Source organism: Centruroides sculpturatus, unplaced genomic scaffold (genome assembly GCF_000671375.1).
Source record: "Centruroides sculpturatus isolate CEXI.00-Female unplaced genomic scaffold, Cexi_2.0 scaffold594, whole genome shotgun sequence".
Lineage (NCBI taxonomy): Eukaryota > Metazoa > Arthropoda > Arachnida > Scorpiones > Buthidae > Centruroides > Centruroides sculpturatus.
The window spans coordinates 431,028-449,295 of record NW_019384999.1 but is presented as its reverse complement, the minus strand read 5'-3'; the positions used below and the strand labels follow the sequence as shown (position 1 = coordinate 449,295).

Genomic DNA, 18,268 nt, shown 5'->3' with positions numbered 1-18,268 from the left:
CTCTATAAATTAGGTATTAATTTTAAAAAATTCTTATTTAATAAATTAAGAAAATCTTAGATTTGATTTTGTTACATGATTAAACAATTCACAAAATGTCTATTTAGAATATCAAATTTCTCTAAAGAATAGTATGTTCACTATCTTAAACTAAAATTCAATTAAAAACAGTACTAATTATATTTTATACAAGTATAACTATAATTGATTAATGTATTTGATATATTTAATTAATTTATATTTGATTAATTATTATAATTTTTGAAAAATTCTAATTATCTGATATTCATTCTCTAGAAAATATTTTCTAGGGACATATACTAATACTATTCAGAGAATACACTGTGATCATCAAAAACTTATATTCTTGTATCGCTTATTGAAGGTGTGTGTCTTACGAATAAAAGGCCAACACAAAGCCCAAGAGAGAGGGTGGTCATTGACATACTGCCTACTATTATGTGAGTGAATTGCTGCCAGAAAATGTTACTTCAAGCCTATGAAGGACAGCAAAAGATTATTTTGTGCATGCTCATTTTCATAAGTCAAATGATTACTTTTATTCAAAAAATGATTTTATATATAGCAAACATTGCAAATGCAAACAGTTGTAGCAGCAGTAATTTGAGAATTTTTTCAATTTCAGAACAGTTATATTTTAAGAAAATTATATCTAATGACTTGTTTTTCTATTTCACCAATTTTTATTACTAAAAGGAAATCCCCATTCAAATCTTTGCTCAAAAATTGATGATAATTATAGCAGCAATTAATTGGAACTGGTTAATTCATGAACCCATTTTCTAGTTATGAAAAAACTTTAACATAGCTATGTTAAATCCATAATTTAGTAGTTAATAAAAGTGATTATTCTTAAGGGGGAAAACCACACATATACATATTTCCAAATATTCATATTAATAAATTATTAAATACAGAAACATATACGAAGTTTATACTTTAAGTGCATAAAAAGAATATAGTAAAAAATAAATTCTAAAAATACTTACTTCTCTTTCAACTCCAACATAAAACTGTTTGATACCTTCCAGTGTTAATTCTTCTTTTTTCACAAGAATACGGACAGGTTCACGCATGAAGCGTTTAGTAACTTCAAGTACATCCACCGGCATGGTAGCCGATAGTAAAATCACCTATTAAAAATCAAAAACATTTATATAGAAATTTTGATTAATCTTAAAGATTTCAGATCATTCAGTGCAATACTGGAATAAAGAAGATCCTGCTATATAATTAATATAAGTGAAATTTGATGTATACATTGGGTGATCATTTAACAAACATAATCCGTTCCAAAACCATGTTCGCTATCTGAACTGTTCATTAACTGATTATCAATTTACTGTAGATTTTTGTGGGAATTTGATTAATTCATTCTGGAGACCCCCAAAAAATAAATAAAAAAATTGTAAATAAACACAGTAAAAAATTATATATATGTAATAACAAACTAAAAGCAATTTCTCCAATTTTTCATGGATGGCTCATCTTTGTTTCTCAGATGTGATTTTTGTTACTCCTTTAACTGCTTGAGTCTTTTTGATTATATCTTTCATAATTAAGATTGTATCTACTGTAGACCTGTTAAAGCCATACATGCTGCCCAGCAACATAAGACGTCATCTACCCATTTTCTACCTCGGCTATTATCTCTTGCTTGGTTTCTATGGTGAGCACAGTTCTTGACACTCCACTCTTTTTAGGCTCCATAATATTATCAGTTTTTTTAAATAAAAAATTTCAGAAAAGCACTTAAAAAATTCAGAGAACAGAAATTAACTAGTGCAAAAAGGTTATGTATACAACTGTGAAAGTCTCGATCCACAAACAATGCATAGATGCCATTAAAATATAGTTTTACAAAATCTTAAATACAGCATTGCTTTTTGTGTTTGTTCTGTCAAGTGTTCATTATCCGAACATATGTTTGTTGTCCGATTTGTTTGCAGTCCAAACAGTTTGTTAACTGATCATCCACTGTGTTGTTTAAATTATAACTGTCAGTATACACTGCATAGTTTCACATGTCTCAAATTTCCAATGCATTCAATGCAATACAATTTATAGTTTAAAAGTACAAGATAGTTTTATATAAAATTCTAAACTCTAATTAATTTATGTTAGCAATAATGATGTATGTGATTGAAAAATTTATAAAATCAACAACATTTATTTTTAAAATATAGTTATTTGTTGTATATCATAAAATACTTTACCTGTATATTTGAGCAGAGTGTCCTAAAAACATCATAGATTTGGTCTTTAAAACCTCTTGAAAGCATTTCATCTGCTTCATCTAATACAAATATGCGTATATGATCTGTCCCTATAAATGAAAACATTTTTTAAAACTAAAATTATGGCAAAATATAAAACTACATAAGAAATTTATTATAGCAGTTGAACAATTGAAACAAACCATTTGAATTAAAATTTTTATAAGAAAATGTCAATTGCATAAAATTCCTAAATAGATCAGTTATTTGATACAGGAATCAATTTTAATATTTTGGGAAATGAACAAAAACAATAGTTAGAAATGTATGTGGAATAGTTAACTAGATGTCATTGTAATAAATAAAAAATTGTGCACAGGTAAGTTCCGATTCAAACAAAAATGAAAATAAAATCCCAGACAAAATCAGTTTTAGCAGTGATAAAATTCTAACATATACAGCATGTTTCAAAAAGATTCAACATTAAGTTTATTACAGGATAACAAATTACTGTGGAATGAAGTGGTAACCACCAAAAGATAGAACCCACCACCTTTTGCATTCTTGTATTCACTAAAGCAGAATCTGCAACAGCTGTGCAATGTAACTCCTGGTGAAATTTGAAAAGCAGCTTGCATCAGGGAACTCATTTTAAATTGCCTTTCCAAATTCTGGACAGAGTTTGTGCAAAGGAAAAACCCCTGGATGGTCCTCATACTGAAGATAATGTTAAACAAATTAGACTTCCTTCCAGCAGAGCATATAGAAAATCCACAAGAAAAACCAAAAACTACAGATGTCCCATACAATAATTTGATTTATGTGAAGTTGCTTGCATACCATAAGGCCATATAAACTGTAGTCTGTTGCCTTGCTTCAATTATTGCACGAAAATTTGACAAGAACTTTTTCATGAACATTAGAACATTTCTTTTTCATATATTACTTAGTTTTCTATTATTGACAAGAACTTTTCTGTGCTATTCAAGAGATGATGGAGAAGAGTTTCATAACCACCTGGTTTTTAGTGATGATGGAATCATTCATTTGAGTGGTAAGATTTGTAAACACAATGTTTGCATTTGCCTATAGAAAACTCCCATGCAGTCACCAAACACAAGAAATTCTGCTAAGATAAATGTGTTTGTGTGATTTCAGAACTCTAGCTTATGAACCATTTTTCTTTGCAGGAGACATGTCACTAAAATGATGCACCTAGACATATTGCAGATGTGGCTAATGAAGATTCCTCCTCTTTTAGTTGAGAAGTTTGAAAACTTCATTTTTCAAAAGGATGGGGCATCACTTTATTCCCACTTTATGGGAATAAAGTGATGCCCCATCCTTTTGAAAGGCAAAGTTATCTGAATAACAGGCAAAGTTATCTGAATAATATTCTTTGATGTGAATTGGTCATGCCAAAAAACAACCATACTCTCATACATTGGCTCTCCAGATATCATACTTTGTGATTTGAGGATACATTAAAAGCCTTTTGTTTGTACCACCACTACCCTGGTGATTTGAATGAACTGAAAAATCAAATAAGAGCCTGTACACACTAGGCGTTTTTCAACGTGCAACGTGCGTTTTAAAGAACCAAGAATTCTATGTAGCTGTACACACTCAAACACGCGCTTTTGGCCAAGCGCACGTTTATAGATTTTTGTTAAAACACGCGTTTTGCGAGCGTTAGCCGAGCGCTTTGAGATATATGTGTTGCCATGTTACCATACATGCGATCGCACATTTTCCCGGCACTTCTAGATTTACGCCGCCATTTTGCTGTATATTCAATCGCGCACTTTTGGGTAATATCTACTTTTATAATATGGAGTAAGTCGTCAAATGATTTTATAGACATTTTAAAAGAATTAAAAAACTTGAATTTATTTTGTCTTAGTTTTGGATACAACGTCGCAAACATTTCATGCGTCAGTCTATCTCGTAATATTGGGTGCACCCAAAATTCTCTTTGCCTCTGCCGTCGTCTTTTATAGCGACGATAGAGGAGCCACACACAAGCAATCACTTCCACATCCATTTCCAAACCGAGCCAGTGCGCACGCTGCGCTAAACGCTCGTTTAAAAACGCCTAGTGTGGACACAGCCTAAGACATTCACTATCATCAACATGGAATATGCTAGTATGTGTTTAAGAACTGGATTATTGACATGACATCTGTCACATGGAAAGTGGTACACACAATGAATTAATGTAACAATTCTTCTTTCCTATTTATGGGGCAGGTTTCAAGTTGCCAAAATCTGTTATCATCAGAAATAAATTATTGAGAAGTTTCAAATCTTTTTGAAAACATGCTGCATTTTTATAACAGTACAGCCAATCTGAGTTAAATTATTTTTAATAAACTGATGATTTCACTGTTAGAAATTTCTCTAGCTTTACAATTTCATTGTCAACTCATAGTATTCAAACACATGACTGATCTATATATGAGGGTCATTCTAAAAGTAAAGAATGTTTGTTTCTCTAAATATTTTTATTTAAGACTAGCTTACCCGTCGCGCATTGCTGCAATCTCAGAAGAAAGGAAATTCAAGCAAACTCGTTATGATAAAATTCAATTTACATTTTATCATTTTTAGTGAAACTTATTATTATTATTCATTTTCATTGGAAAAACATTTCTATTTATTTACTGGAGTGCTTGTGGATACACGATATTTTTTTGTTTTTCCGTCTGGTGTGTACACGAATAAATCAGGTTTTCCAACGCGTGAGACGGCCACATACAGTTGTCCATGTGAAAAGCACGGATTCTTCAAATGTAGCCCACACACTTGCAGCGATTGTCAGAAGTGCGATATTCCCCATTTTTATATATATATTTTAATCCTTTACAATTTTAATTATTTCATTGCTCCTTCCTCTCTTCCTTGGCATGTTGTGAAATTTCTGATAGTTGGATAATAAACTGTTTTATTGTAATTTGTCTTCTTAAATTATTTTGAGTTGATATTAAAATTTGGAAAAGGGGGGGATACCTAGATCAGTAAAATAGGCGAATTTCTTCCTACAACTTCGGTTGTTGTTCGGGGTACAGTTAAGGTTTTAATGAAGTTCGAGCGAATACATAATTAGCAAAAAAAAGTTGAAATAAAGTGATTAAACAAAAATTATTACAAATATCGTAAATAACAGTTCACAAATGCATATATAAAGATACTTTTTGAAGGGGGAAATTCACAATTTGAAAACGATCGAACACACAGTGCTCGAACGCTTGTATAAACACGCGCCATCTATCGTAGGATAAATGCCAGAAACCTTTGCGGGAGTGTATTAAAAAGTTTCCCAAAGCTTAATGGCAATCGTACTATGCCAGAAACCTGCGCGGGAGTATATTAAACAACTTCCCAAAGTTTCACAGCAATCGGATAAATGGCGTGGTAATGCATGAAGGACATAAGACAGACATACATTCATTTTTATATATATATAGATAATGAAACAAAACTTATTTTACAACACACATGATACCTTAGCTATATTTATACATAGTCGTCATACAAATTTAAACATTTCTCAGAGAGTATCATCAGCTTTTCTATGTCTTCTGCACACTCAGTTACCGCCAAGTTCTTGAACCAGTCGTTAACGACCTTTTTCAGTTTGTTGTCACTTCCATAGTGATTCCCTGCTAAAAAATTCTTCAATTTTGGGAAAAGATGTAATCACTTGGAGCCTAATCTGGGCTATAAGAAGGATGTTCAAAAACTTTCCACTTAAACTGCTGAAGCAAGTTCTTTATTAATGCAGCAGCATGCAGACATGCGTTATCCTGAAGCACAACGCCTTTGGACAACAATCCCTGCAGTTTGTTTCGAACTGAAACGTCATTCATCACATCACCATAAACTCCGGTTATCTGTCTGTAAATTTCAATAGGGCAGACTTTTTTCGCATTCAAAAAGCATATTACACTACAAACCTCACACTTGGCGGGATCTTTAAGTTTGCCACACATTTCAAATTCACACTGTAAACAGTAAACGATCGTTGTGGCTTGCTGTTAGCATCAGACTGGAGCGAAAACATGGGAAGGTCCATGACATGGCAGTGGAGGGTGGTGGGAGAACTGCATGGCTTGTCAGATCAAAACGTTCTTTTCTTTTAGAATGACCCTCGTATATAAAACAAATATTATTTCTTTATCAACAAAAGACTTAATTCCTTGTTTTTATGCATTTGTCATAATAAAGAAAAATTTTAAAAACAATACAAAATTTAAATATAATTAAAATGTAGAAAGCAAACTTACATTTATAATTCTACACACAAATTAAGATACGAGTTGTGTAAGTTTTTCATTCTTATTTTAGTTATTCCAAGATTTAGAACGCTTTAAATCATATCTTGGATTTAAATATTATATGAAATAATCACACATTCTTTTTCCATATTAGTTAGTTTTCCAATTTTACAAGTAAAATCCAATCTATACAAACTAGTAACCCGGGACGCCCCCTAGTGGCCGTTGTTTACAAATTTCCATGGAGCACGGTTCCTTTGACTTTTTTGTTCCTATCAATATGCTCTACAGCTCTGTTAAAGTCCCAATGGTAAGAATAGGTGAAGAGGTGGCGACTCCCCCAAACTGTAGCCCCCTGTGCGAACAATAAAGGCAAAGGAACCATACCCCTACTCGTGACCCTTCGCGAGAAATAAGCCCCTGAAATAATAAATTACTATTACAAATATACTGAATTATTTATATTGTTATATTAAACAAATAACAATTTATTGGCCAAATGAATAATAATAATTCATATTGTTAATTTAAATAAGAATTAAAATTGTTAATTTGAATGTTTGAAATATGACACACGATAGGGGCACCTCTAGTGTCCGTTATCAAACAGTTATGGGACAAACAGATGGATACCCATTGAATGGGTTATATATATATAGATACAGTTGACCCCTATAACACTGTTGATTATTCCATTTTATATGAATTCCATATTGTACAAGTCACTTAGATTTTATAAATACATGTGCCGGGCTGTGAACGGCTCACGTATTTGTAAAATCTAAGTGACTCGTACAACATGGAATTCATATAAAATGGAATAATCAACAGTGTTATAGGGGAGGGTCGACTGTATACTCTTTTTTAAAATCTAACTTAATCCAATAATCTGGAACTATGACAGATTATCAATTTTAAGAATGTGAGAATACAATATTTCAGAAAAAATATTTAAAAAATTGAATGACTATTGAAAATGCGGATGAATATACTCTTTGGACCGAAGATAGATAAATGGCAATTTGGCTTTAGACGTGGAGTGTCAACTACGGATGCAATATACTTATTTAAAAACTGGGTTAAAGATTCGAATAATAAACGCGTCTTAGGGATATTTTTTGACGTAATTGGGGCATTTGATCATATATGGTGGCCCAGTGTACTGCTTGTTCTGCGGCAGTGGGAATGTCTGACAGATTTATATAAGATAACAATTCATTTTATTATTATGTTGGGTTTTGTGAGTTATACTCAGTTCACACCGGTGGCTGTGTACTATGCCGGACCAAAGTCAAGGCATAGCAACCAGAACGAAACTAAAATTAAATGTGTGTGTGTGTGTGTGTGTATTCAGGAATTTCCTAACAATGTGGCATGTATTCAATATAGTGGCCTTCTGTAGTGTGATATATGTATTTCTATTCAATTGTAATGTTTCCAAGCTTTTGTGTAGTGTGTGTGGTATGACACCTGTACAGGAGAGAACGACAGGTACTGTACAATAAGCATCCTATCCATCCTCCACAGATGCCTTATTTCCTGGGCGAGTTCTGTGTACTTGCTAATTTTTTCAGTGCATGTGTTTTGTACATTGTGAGTGTTTGGAATGGCTATGTCTATAATGTATGTGATTTTATTGTGTTTGTCAATGAGTGTGATGTCTGGTCTGTTGTGGTAAATTGTTTTATCTGTGATTATGGCTCTGTCGTAGTACATTTTGTGCGTGTTGTTTTCCAATGCTGTCTGTGGAATGTATTTATAGTATGGTTCATGAATGTCTACCAATTCGTGTTTCTTTGCAAGCTCTTGTTGTATTATATTTGTTACTTGATTATGTCTGTGTAAATAATCTGTCTGTGCCAAAAGCTTGCAGCCAGAAGTGATGTGCTTTATAGTTTCTGGCATGATGTGACATTTTCTGCATGTGTCATTTGTGAGTGTTGTATCTTTGAGTATGTGTTTATTATTATTATTATTATATATATTTTATTCAGTATACAATAAGAGAATAGGAATTTATTAATTATATTCTTGTCCAGAATATTTTATATAGAAAATTGTATAGGGAGTAGTTAGATTATCTTAATAATGATATGGTTAGGAGTTTATCGCTGTTGGGTCAATTTGACAGGAACGATGGGTAATAGGACTATGAGAGACGGTTGTATATACTTTTTTAAAATCTAACCTAAGTCAATAATCTGGAACTATGACAGATTATCAATTTTAAGAATGTGAAAATATAATATTTCAGAAAAAAATATTTAAAAAATAGTAATTTTAAGTAAAAGATTTCTTCACTGAATGGTTATCATCATTTGAAATAAACAATGAATATTTAAATAAAACATTTTATATATATGGATTGAAAATTTAGGCTCAAATTATCTACTAATTTAAAAATTTTATCAAATACTGTCATTAAAAATTGTTTAAAATTTGATATATACTACAATTTCTGTAAACAATAACAGAAATTTATATCATATAGTCAATTTACTTATTATATATAATATATATTTATTTATTCATAAAACATTTTTTATTTTAATATTCAGGTCAATTTGATATTAGGTGATGAATTGTCTCAGTTTTGAAGGGGGAAGGAAATGCCCAATTAAAGGTTACCTTCATTTTTCATAATTGTCTGTGGTACATGTTGTATAGAGTTAAACTGACACTACAATTTGGTGTGTTGACTGTTTAGTACAGTAGAGTGTCGTTTATCCAAATCAATTAGGGACTGGGGTTGTTCGGATAACTTATTTTTCGGATAACCAATTATGTATGAAAAAATATATTAATTTATCACATCTTGACATTTTTCTCCGTTGCGTGTCGCTTCGCGTTGAATTTTTGTCGATGTTAAGCCTAACGAAGACTATTGTATTGTTAAAAATTATTTTTTTATTTTGTACAAACAAAATAAACATATTGAAAAATATAAAAACAATAAAAAATTAACTTCAGAAGTTAATTTAGTATCAAAAACGTAAAATATTTTAGTAGCTGAAGACACAGCCAAAGATTACAGCGCCACAGCACTGGCGAAAATTTAAATTTGTCGACTGGAATTCCTTCGGATAACCGACGTTTTGGATATCCGACCTTCGGATAAACGACGCTCTACTGTAATGTTAAATGCCAGCCAAGTTATGACCTACGATGCTGCAGCCTGCAAACTATTTGCAGAAATTAATTATTTAGCACAATTGTAAATAATTGATTAAACTAAGCCAATTGCTTTTATCATATTCAAAAGAATCAGTTTTGGTAACTTCTACAGAAATTTTATTTTACTCTTAGGAGTCTACTAATCAAGTGATGATCAAAATGTAGGAGAAGGTCACTGAAAATTTACAGTGAAATTTATTCTGTCGTAAAGTGTAAACTTCTATTGTATTTATAAATTTATAAGTGTTTTAGACAATTATAAAACTAAATAAGACGAGTGAAAACAGTTTTGATTTCTATTCACCTCCTCCTCAGCAACTACAACTAATTATAACAACACAACTGAATTCTTTGCCAAGCATAAATTATTTTATCTCTAATGTTTCCAAACATGTACTAGAAATAAGATCCAAAACAACAATGAAAGTCTTCATTCACTTATTTGGCAAAAATGTCCTAAAATTAATTTTGCATCATTAAAAACAATTTCTACAGCAGCTTCCTTGGCTGCTATACAGTTGATTAGGAGTCCTACTGCATTTATAAAACACACTTACTAAATTAAGTATTCCTATTGGAAATTATCACCTGGAAGCTGCAACTTTTACAGTGAAAAGGAAATTATCTGATGCTACTAGATTCTCAAGTGAGAAGGCAAAAAAAGATAGAAAAGATTGAAAACAAATGATAAAAATCAAGCTACAGAGGGCATAACATATCGTTACTTTGGAAGAAAACCGGCATAACTCAAAAAAGTGTGATTTTTCAATTATGTCATAATCAAAACAAAAATGTAGTAAATTTTTATGTGGAAGAGTGTCTCAAAAGTAACTTACATATTTAACCACTAGGGAGCAATTATATGGGAGATAAGTGATATTCAATTAAACATTGGTTAAATCTTTGCATGGGATTTTCTCAAAACTAGTAATTTTGAGATGTGCCAGTTTTCTTCGAAAGTAGTGATATGAAGCAGGAGCTTTCTAAAACAGAATTAACAATTTTATATGCATAATTGTTTCAAAACTTTAAACTTGGTTTTTCTCAAATTGTGATTTTTGTTGATTTAAATTTTGGGAACTCTATAATTTAAGAATTGCTGGATGTAGATTTGTGAAATTTGGCACATATCAGCACTAATATGTATGGAAATGGGCCATGTACTATTTTATGTAATACTTATAAATTTATTAATATATTAAAAAGACGATTATGTATACAGAGTCTGAAATATTTGGTATTAAAAGTAATTTAAGCAGTATTAAATATATTTATTCCATACACCAAAAACATTTATTTTACCCTTTTCCTATAACATTAAAAATTAATTTAATAACTAGAATATTAGATATTTATCATTTTTTAGAAATTGATTTCCTTGGAGCAAAACAAAAAATTATTAAATTGTTTTATAATTACCTAATCTTTAATTCAATATAAAAATTGTTAAACCACATTAAGCTCAACAACATATGACTATTTCATTGCTTTAGATCAATTACTAAATAAGTGTGAAATTTCAGTAGTGTGCCTTAACATTAAGTCCTTATCCCAAGTTAACTCTGGCAGGTTACATAGCGTTACAGAAAACTGTTGTTTCAACCCCTTTGAAAATTTTTTTCGGATGTTTTTTAAGTCTCCAAATTTTTTCAAAACTTTTATCGCGATTTTAATGTACCTTTAATGATGCATGATTAACACTTAATTGTTTTTTATGAAATTTTTTTAATCAAATTTTATTCATCCTTCTAAAGTTCTAGTGCATGGATTTTACTTTGGTAAAGTTATTTAAAGCTAGTTTCTGATATCAAAAACAACCTCCAATAGTTTAATTTTTTAAATAAATAGATTTTATTATATATATGTTTAATTTAAGTTGGGTGGGAAATTGCGATAAAAAACGTAATTTTTTAAAAATATTTAAATATACGGTCAGCTAGTATTCGCTCTACTTTAAACCCTTCTCCTCCCGAGACTTCTATGAGAATGTCCCGGGAAATCAGTGGCGTGCCGTCATTAGAAGCGGTGGAAGCGCCGCTTCCCTCGTATTTTCTAAAAAATAAATACATATTAATTTTAATTATATGAAAATAATCGCACAATATTCTATTATAACCGCATTATGTATCTTATTACAAATTTCTATACTACACGTGAAAAAAAAATTGCTTTTGTATATTCGAATATTAGTGGCGAAGTGGAATCTCTGAAATTTTCAAATTCCAAAAAGCCAGATTTGCGCATGCGCTTTACAGAGCACCAACCTCGCCCAGTTTAGCCGGTGTAAGCCTACGACCTTGGGTGGAAACTGCGCACATATAACGATTCCAATTCTATCAAGGACCGGTTCTCGGCTGTTAGCTGCCTGCCCACTAGATATTTCGATTACGTGAATAACGAGTATATTTATAACTTAACCCAACCGATAAGAATTTACTGGTATGTTTTTATGATAGTTCTGTATAGTTGNGGGCTGTTAGCCGCCTGCCCACTAGATATTTCGATTACGTGAATAACGAGTATATTTATAACTTAACCCAACCGATAAGAATTTACTGGTATGTTTTTATGATAGTTCTGTATAGTTGGCAGGAGTTAAAAAAATCCATTAAAATATTTGATATATTTATTCCGCTTTCCGATTTTATATTACTCATGGATTTCGTACATCCCATCTTTAAGGGGATGTAGAAAAAAACATGTACAATTCTTGTATAATGTTAAAAAGTTAACCGTTACTTCGACAGCGCCATTTACAATTAAATTTAACGAATAAGAGAGATGCACCAGGTACAGAAAAAGCTCTAGAATTTATTTTCCTTAAATTTACGATTTATGTATCCGTTTGTCATAAAAATTTGTCTTTCCATTTTTTTCCCGAGACTACAAGTATTCGAGTACAAAGTAACTGGTTTCGACTTATTTCTACTTAAGTAGTAGTTAAATAATTAAGTGATTAGGGAATTGGGGACGTAAACAATACCCTGATGAAAAAGCCGGAATTTTACTTAAACAAAAGCTTAACAGGCCCAATATCTAGCCGAGTACAGTGGGACTGATTTCTTCGAAATATTAGATGTAATAAAGACAGTCACTTTTCCAGTTCGACAAGAGTGATCGAAAATTTATAAATTTTGGAAATTTTCGTGGACAACACCTGGTCCTAAAACGAATTAGTTAGAAAACAAAAGACGGACAATCTATTAAGTTTAACATATTTAGACTTTTACAGCTATGGTGAGAAACGTTTAAAATTTACAAGAACCCTGTCGCGTCTTTTGAGGTATATTAGTGATGCAACAAAAGAAGCATTTGACATTGCCAAATCCCGAGGGTGCTGATACCATCGGGATTTGGCAGCCCGCGTGCATGTACAGTACACACAGCAGGACCATCTCTGATTCCACTTGTAGGGAGCTATTTGACTAAATAGTTAAGATTTAAAGAGTAAAGAATATTTTATGTTATTTTCATGTACGTTTCATTACAAAGCTATATTTAATTATAATTTTTTTTTAAACGTATATTCATACAATTGAAGAAGGTTTTCTATCAGGTATGTATATCCACCACACATTTTATTTCACCAAGTAAGTTTTTATAATTTTATTTTTAATTTTAGCCCTTATATCGTGGCTAGCGATTCGGAATGTAATTGCAATATTGAAAATTTATTTTAAAAAAGTTTTGGCTCGAGATCATATAATGAAAAAGAAAACATTATTAAAAGAGAACGGCCAATGCCTAAGTTAAATATAAACGCTTCAATAAAAAAATTGGTTTGAGATTTTCACGATAAAATGGCTCTATAAATGTATAAAAATGCATTTACAGAGTGAAATTAGTGTGTGGAATAAGAATGGCTTTGACAATTTAGCTGGCAAAAGACACAAAAAATCGTCGATTCTTTCGTATTTGAAGCAATTTGGAAATCGAAGCGGAATAGAATTTAACATTAGTAANTTTTGCTTCACCATTGACATAACGGTTTTCCCCTCGCAGTAAATCACTAAAAAATAGAATACGAAGATTTATCTGAATATCAGAAATAACTTTTATCTCCTTTAAATCTATATTTTAACAATAATATTAAAAAATTAGTTCCAACTAAGATAAATTACGTTGTATTAATTTGTCGATACAATTTAAACTTAAATTATTATCTAAAGGAACTGAAATAAACGAATGAATTATGCCAAGTGTTGATGATTACGCTGCATTGCAGTTTTGAAAAACAAATCTAAAGAAAGGTTTAATTTTTTAAAAAGTCTATAGAATACTTTCTTTTAAACAAGCACCTTACTTAAAACCATATATATTTTTTAATAGTGAAAAACGAAAACATAGCAAGTCAATTTGACAAAAAGTTTTTTAAATTAATGAACTATAGCTTCATGGAAAATGTATGCAAAACGTGTGTAAAAAATTAATTTAAAAGCTGGATTGAACAAAGATCAATGTAAACAATATCTAAACAATCCTGCACTAGAGGGTTTCCAAATAATCAACAGAGTGTAGTGTTTTTAGATTAAAGAGAACAAATTTATTATTGCAATAAACCATTACTACATAGAGACTACTTACTAAGAGCTTTTCTATTTATCATATCAAATACTCTGCCTGGAGTGCCAACAACAACATGCACACCCATTTCCAATTTACAAAGATCTTCTTGCACATTAGTTCCACCAATACAAGCATGACATTGGTCATTCATATAGTCTCCTAAAGCAATTACCACTTTTTGAATCTTAAAAAAAGAGGGGGAAAAAAGATATATATATATTACAATTTTAATGTTATGAGAACATTGTCGTATCTTTGATTGAGAAAAAGTCAACTACATAAAATGACCCTTCTCACCCACAAAAAGATATATTTTTTTATTCTTCCTATGCGACAACCATAACTGTCCTTTATTGAGAGCATGGTGCTTTTGAGGAAGATGTGAGAAATAAAATTTATTAATACCTGTTGAGCCAATTCTCTTGTTGTAACTAATATTAAAGCTTGGCATTCTCTTAGGCTAGTGTCTATTTGTTGTAAAATAGCTACAGAGAAAGTAGCTGTCTTTCCAGTTCCAGACTGACTGAGCAATTACATTTAAACCTAGAGATTATAGTATTTACAATGAATTTTAATTTAACTATATTTCTAAAAATTACATTTTAATAATTATAGTAAAAAATATAATAAAATTTTCCAACATTTAAATTCACTGATATTTTGAAACAAATTTTAACAGTTCAAATAATAATTAATATTAACAGAAAAATGTCAGTAATCAGTTGAATTCATCCTCTCAAACATATTTCAACTATATTTTTATTCTTGAATTAATTAGCAGCAGTATCTCATTTTCTGTAAACTTGTTTTTTTATGAACTAAAAATTTATTATTTCTTCACACAATTGTTTTCATAAAATACTTTTAGATATGCCCAACAATGCCTGGGCAAAATGTAATAGGACAAACATTAAAATGGAAACCATACTAAAAAAGTTTGTGACAAACATAACAATGGGAAGCTAAAATATCCAAAGCATCAAGGAGATATAACAGGGAGGGTGATTATGAGGTATTATAGTAGCCTATATTTTCTACAGGCTCCTACAGAATAACTACAAGAAGTTTAGTGCAGACTGGTCAAGGCATTTATCAGACAGACATTCTATTTTATATATTGTATATATACAGTATACTTTTAGAAGCAGATAATTCAAAAACATAAATCAATAAATCTGAAGAAATTACAGTACAAGTAAATTTATAGTATAATAATTAAGATATTTTTTTTCAAAAGCAATAAATATTCCTTTTACATCATTTGTAATATTTTGAAATAATAATGTTATTCAATTACTCTAACTCTAGCAGACTGCCACAAATATTTCCAACGAAAAATTGGCAAACTTATTTAACAATAAAAATTCAGTATAAATAACCTTACATCAAACACTTTTTCCAAGAGCTGATGGGTCATAACCAATGTGTTTATCACCAATACAAGGGTGAAATATATAAAAAGGTAGAGTATAGTGTTTTACCATTTAGTACTGTTACATATGGTATATATATTATATTATTTTATTGATGTTGAATTTGGATAAAATGAGTTTACCAATAGACAAGTTTACCACAACAGCTTAAAGTTTTTAGCAATTGATTAGTGTTCCAAATAGAAAGTTTTTACAAAGAGATATACATATAGATATTATATTATCACATCATATATTGAAAGTAATTATGATCTGCATCTTAATGAAACGACATGGTCTTATTATATGTTTTGCCATAGGGTGCTGTATACCAAATCAGCATTTCACTTCTAGCTACCCATAGTCTACTGTATTTGGAGAGTGAAATTATACGATGAGATCTACTGCAAAATTTTTAGCTGAAAAATTTTCAAGTTAATGGTCAGCATAGTGGAAATGCAATTAACAAGTAAAAAACAATTACAATTAACATTTAAATTTTGTATATAAGTAGAAGGGACAAAATAGAATACAGTGAAACCCCAGTTAACAACCAAATCGGTTAACAAACTTTTATTTTGCAAAAATTTTGTCTCGGATAACGAACTTAACGGCTTTTTGTGTCAAATTTGTAAGCTTGTTAACTTTTAGGGAAAATCAGTTAATCGTGTGTCGGTGATGGTCTAGGGTCCATTCTTATGTTTGTGGTGGCAGAGGAGACAAAGATGACAAGTATTTTACAGTGAAAATCGTTTATTAGAACAGAAAGATGCTTACATATTTGAGGTGGTTGGAAATGGCTTATCTACAGTATTTTCTCCCAGCACTGAGGAGTGGCGTATCACTGGTCTACGATAGTGCAAGCTGATCAGTTGTAGCCCCAGAGCGGACAAGATGGGTACGCTTGGTCACAGAAGCGATGGTAGGTGACAGAGCTGCAACGACTGGAGCAGTCGGTGAGACACAGCACAAATTTTAACAGGCACGATTTCAGGCTTAATGCAGATGAAGACAACACAGATTAATCGCCATAGAATTTTTAGGAAAACTGCATTTTGACCTTGAGATTCGGGGTTTTTATAGTATTTCTTCCTTGAATCTCATATTACGATTAGTCCTGCGTCCCATTCCTTGCTTCCCGATTGTTTTCTTCTTTGTCTCCAGGTGAAAACCGAAACCAGATCAGGTCACGAGAAAGGTTTGTTCTGAGGCATTTATTATTTGACACCTGTCAGTCGACTCTGATCAGAGATTGTTGATAAACCTATAAGCCTTTCACTCATAATTTAGCCTATTGTTTCTGCTATCTGTCATTTTAGAACTTTAACAATCGTACGCAATGTTTTTATACCTGTCAAATCGTTCCCCTTTCCGAAAATTTAACCTAAATTGACTGTTTATGACCGCTTCTGTCAGAGTTTCATCTTCCCCACAGACATTCCACCTGATCCATTACGTCATTCGTTTTCGCGTTGCGTTTGTTTTGACAACTACAGTACAGTTTTTTTCCTTACTTCTCCATGAACTTTGGCCCGACTTAACAATAATCTTTTTGCTTTTAACATGTGGATATTATAATAAATTACATTGGATTGATGCAAAAGTTTGTCCCGTTTTTTTGAAAAGAATCAAAGAAAACCCATTTTACAAATAAAATTACAAAAATACTGACGGCTAGAATGGATTAATTGTATATACATTAATTTCTATGGGAAAAATTGCTTCAGTTAACGAACGAACTTGTGGAACAGATTACGTTCGTTAACCAGGGTTCCACTGTATCTTATAAATTAAAATGAATGTAACAAAAAGTAAATATCAAATATGAATAAAATTGATCTTTTTTTACTTTGTGTATTAATTTTCCTTTATATTCGAAACCATTCTGTTATTTATAAAACAGAAAGGTGCTCATTATAAAGGCATATATTTAAAAGTTTTGATACCTTTAACACAAGGAATTATGGCACGCTGTTGGATAGCAGATGGCTTTTCAAAACCATAGGCATAAATACCACGGAGAAGATCTTCACGCAATCCCATATGGTCAAAATTGTCAACAACTTCATCCCAATTGCTCTACAAGAAAAAAACTTGCAAAATTATTTTTGAAAATTTTAGATGCAATTAAACTATAAATTTTTTACTACTATTAAATTTAATGATATCTTTAATTAATTACTATCTACAATAAACACAAATATACTAACAATATTTCAATTGTTTTAAAATTCAAATCAACATATTTTTTAATACTAATGAATTGTTTACATTAAAATTAACAATAGTATTAAGCAAATAAAAAAAGCAAGCAAAAATCCTATTTAATGCAATTTTCACTGAAATTTACAGAATATACAATCTTTAGCTACATCATCTCATTTTATTTCATTCATTCAGATTGTAGGTTTTTATGAGAATGCAAATAGAAATAGTGTAGAATTTTTTGTACACAGTAGTACCTCATGATATGAACGCTTGAGGATACGAAATTTTCAGGATACATGAAATTTGAACATAATTTTGCTCCATGGTATGAACAAAAACATACCATACAACGTTACATTAGTTTGCAGCACCATTTTTTATTCACTTCTGTTCA

At 30.9% G+C, this 18,268-nt stretch overlaps 1 protein-coding gene across 1 annotated transcript in view; it reads right to left on the bottom strand.

The window, feature by feature from the left end:
- Positions 1–18,268, bottom strand: part of LOC111633178 (eukaryotic initiation factor 4A-I-like) — a 90,393-nt gene that overhangs the window by 22,313 nt on the left and 49,812 nt on the right. The window contains exons 4-8 of the mRNA XM_023377700.1: positions 17,591–17,745; positions 14,660–14,777; positions 14,273–14,438; positions 2,238–2,347; positions 1,011–1,154 (exon numbers count right to left, since the gene is read on the bottom strand). Coding sequence (XP_023233468.1) covers positions 1,011–1,154; positions 2,238–2,347; positions 14,273–14,438; positions 14,660–14,777; positions 17,591–17,745 — 693 coding nt within the window. The remainder of the gene's footprint in view (positions 1–1,010; positions 1,155–2,237; positions 2,348–14,272; positions 14,439–14,659; positions 14,778–17,590; positions 17,746–18,268) is intronic.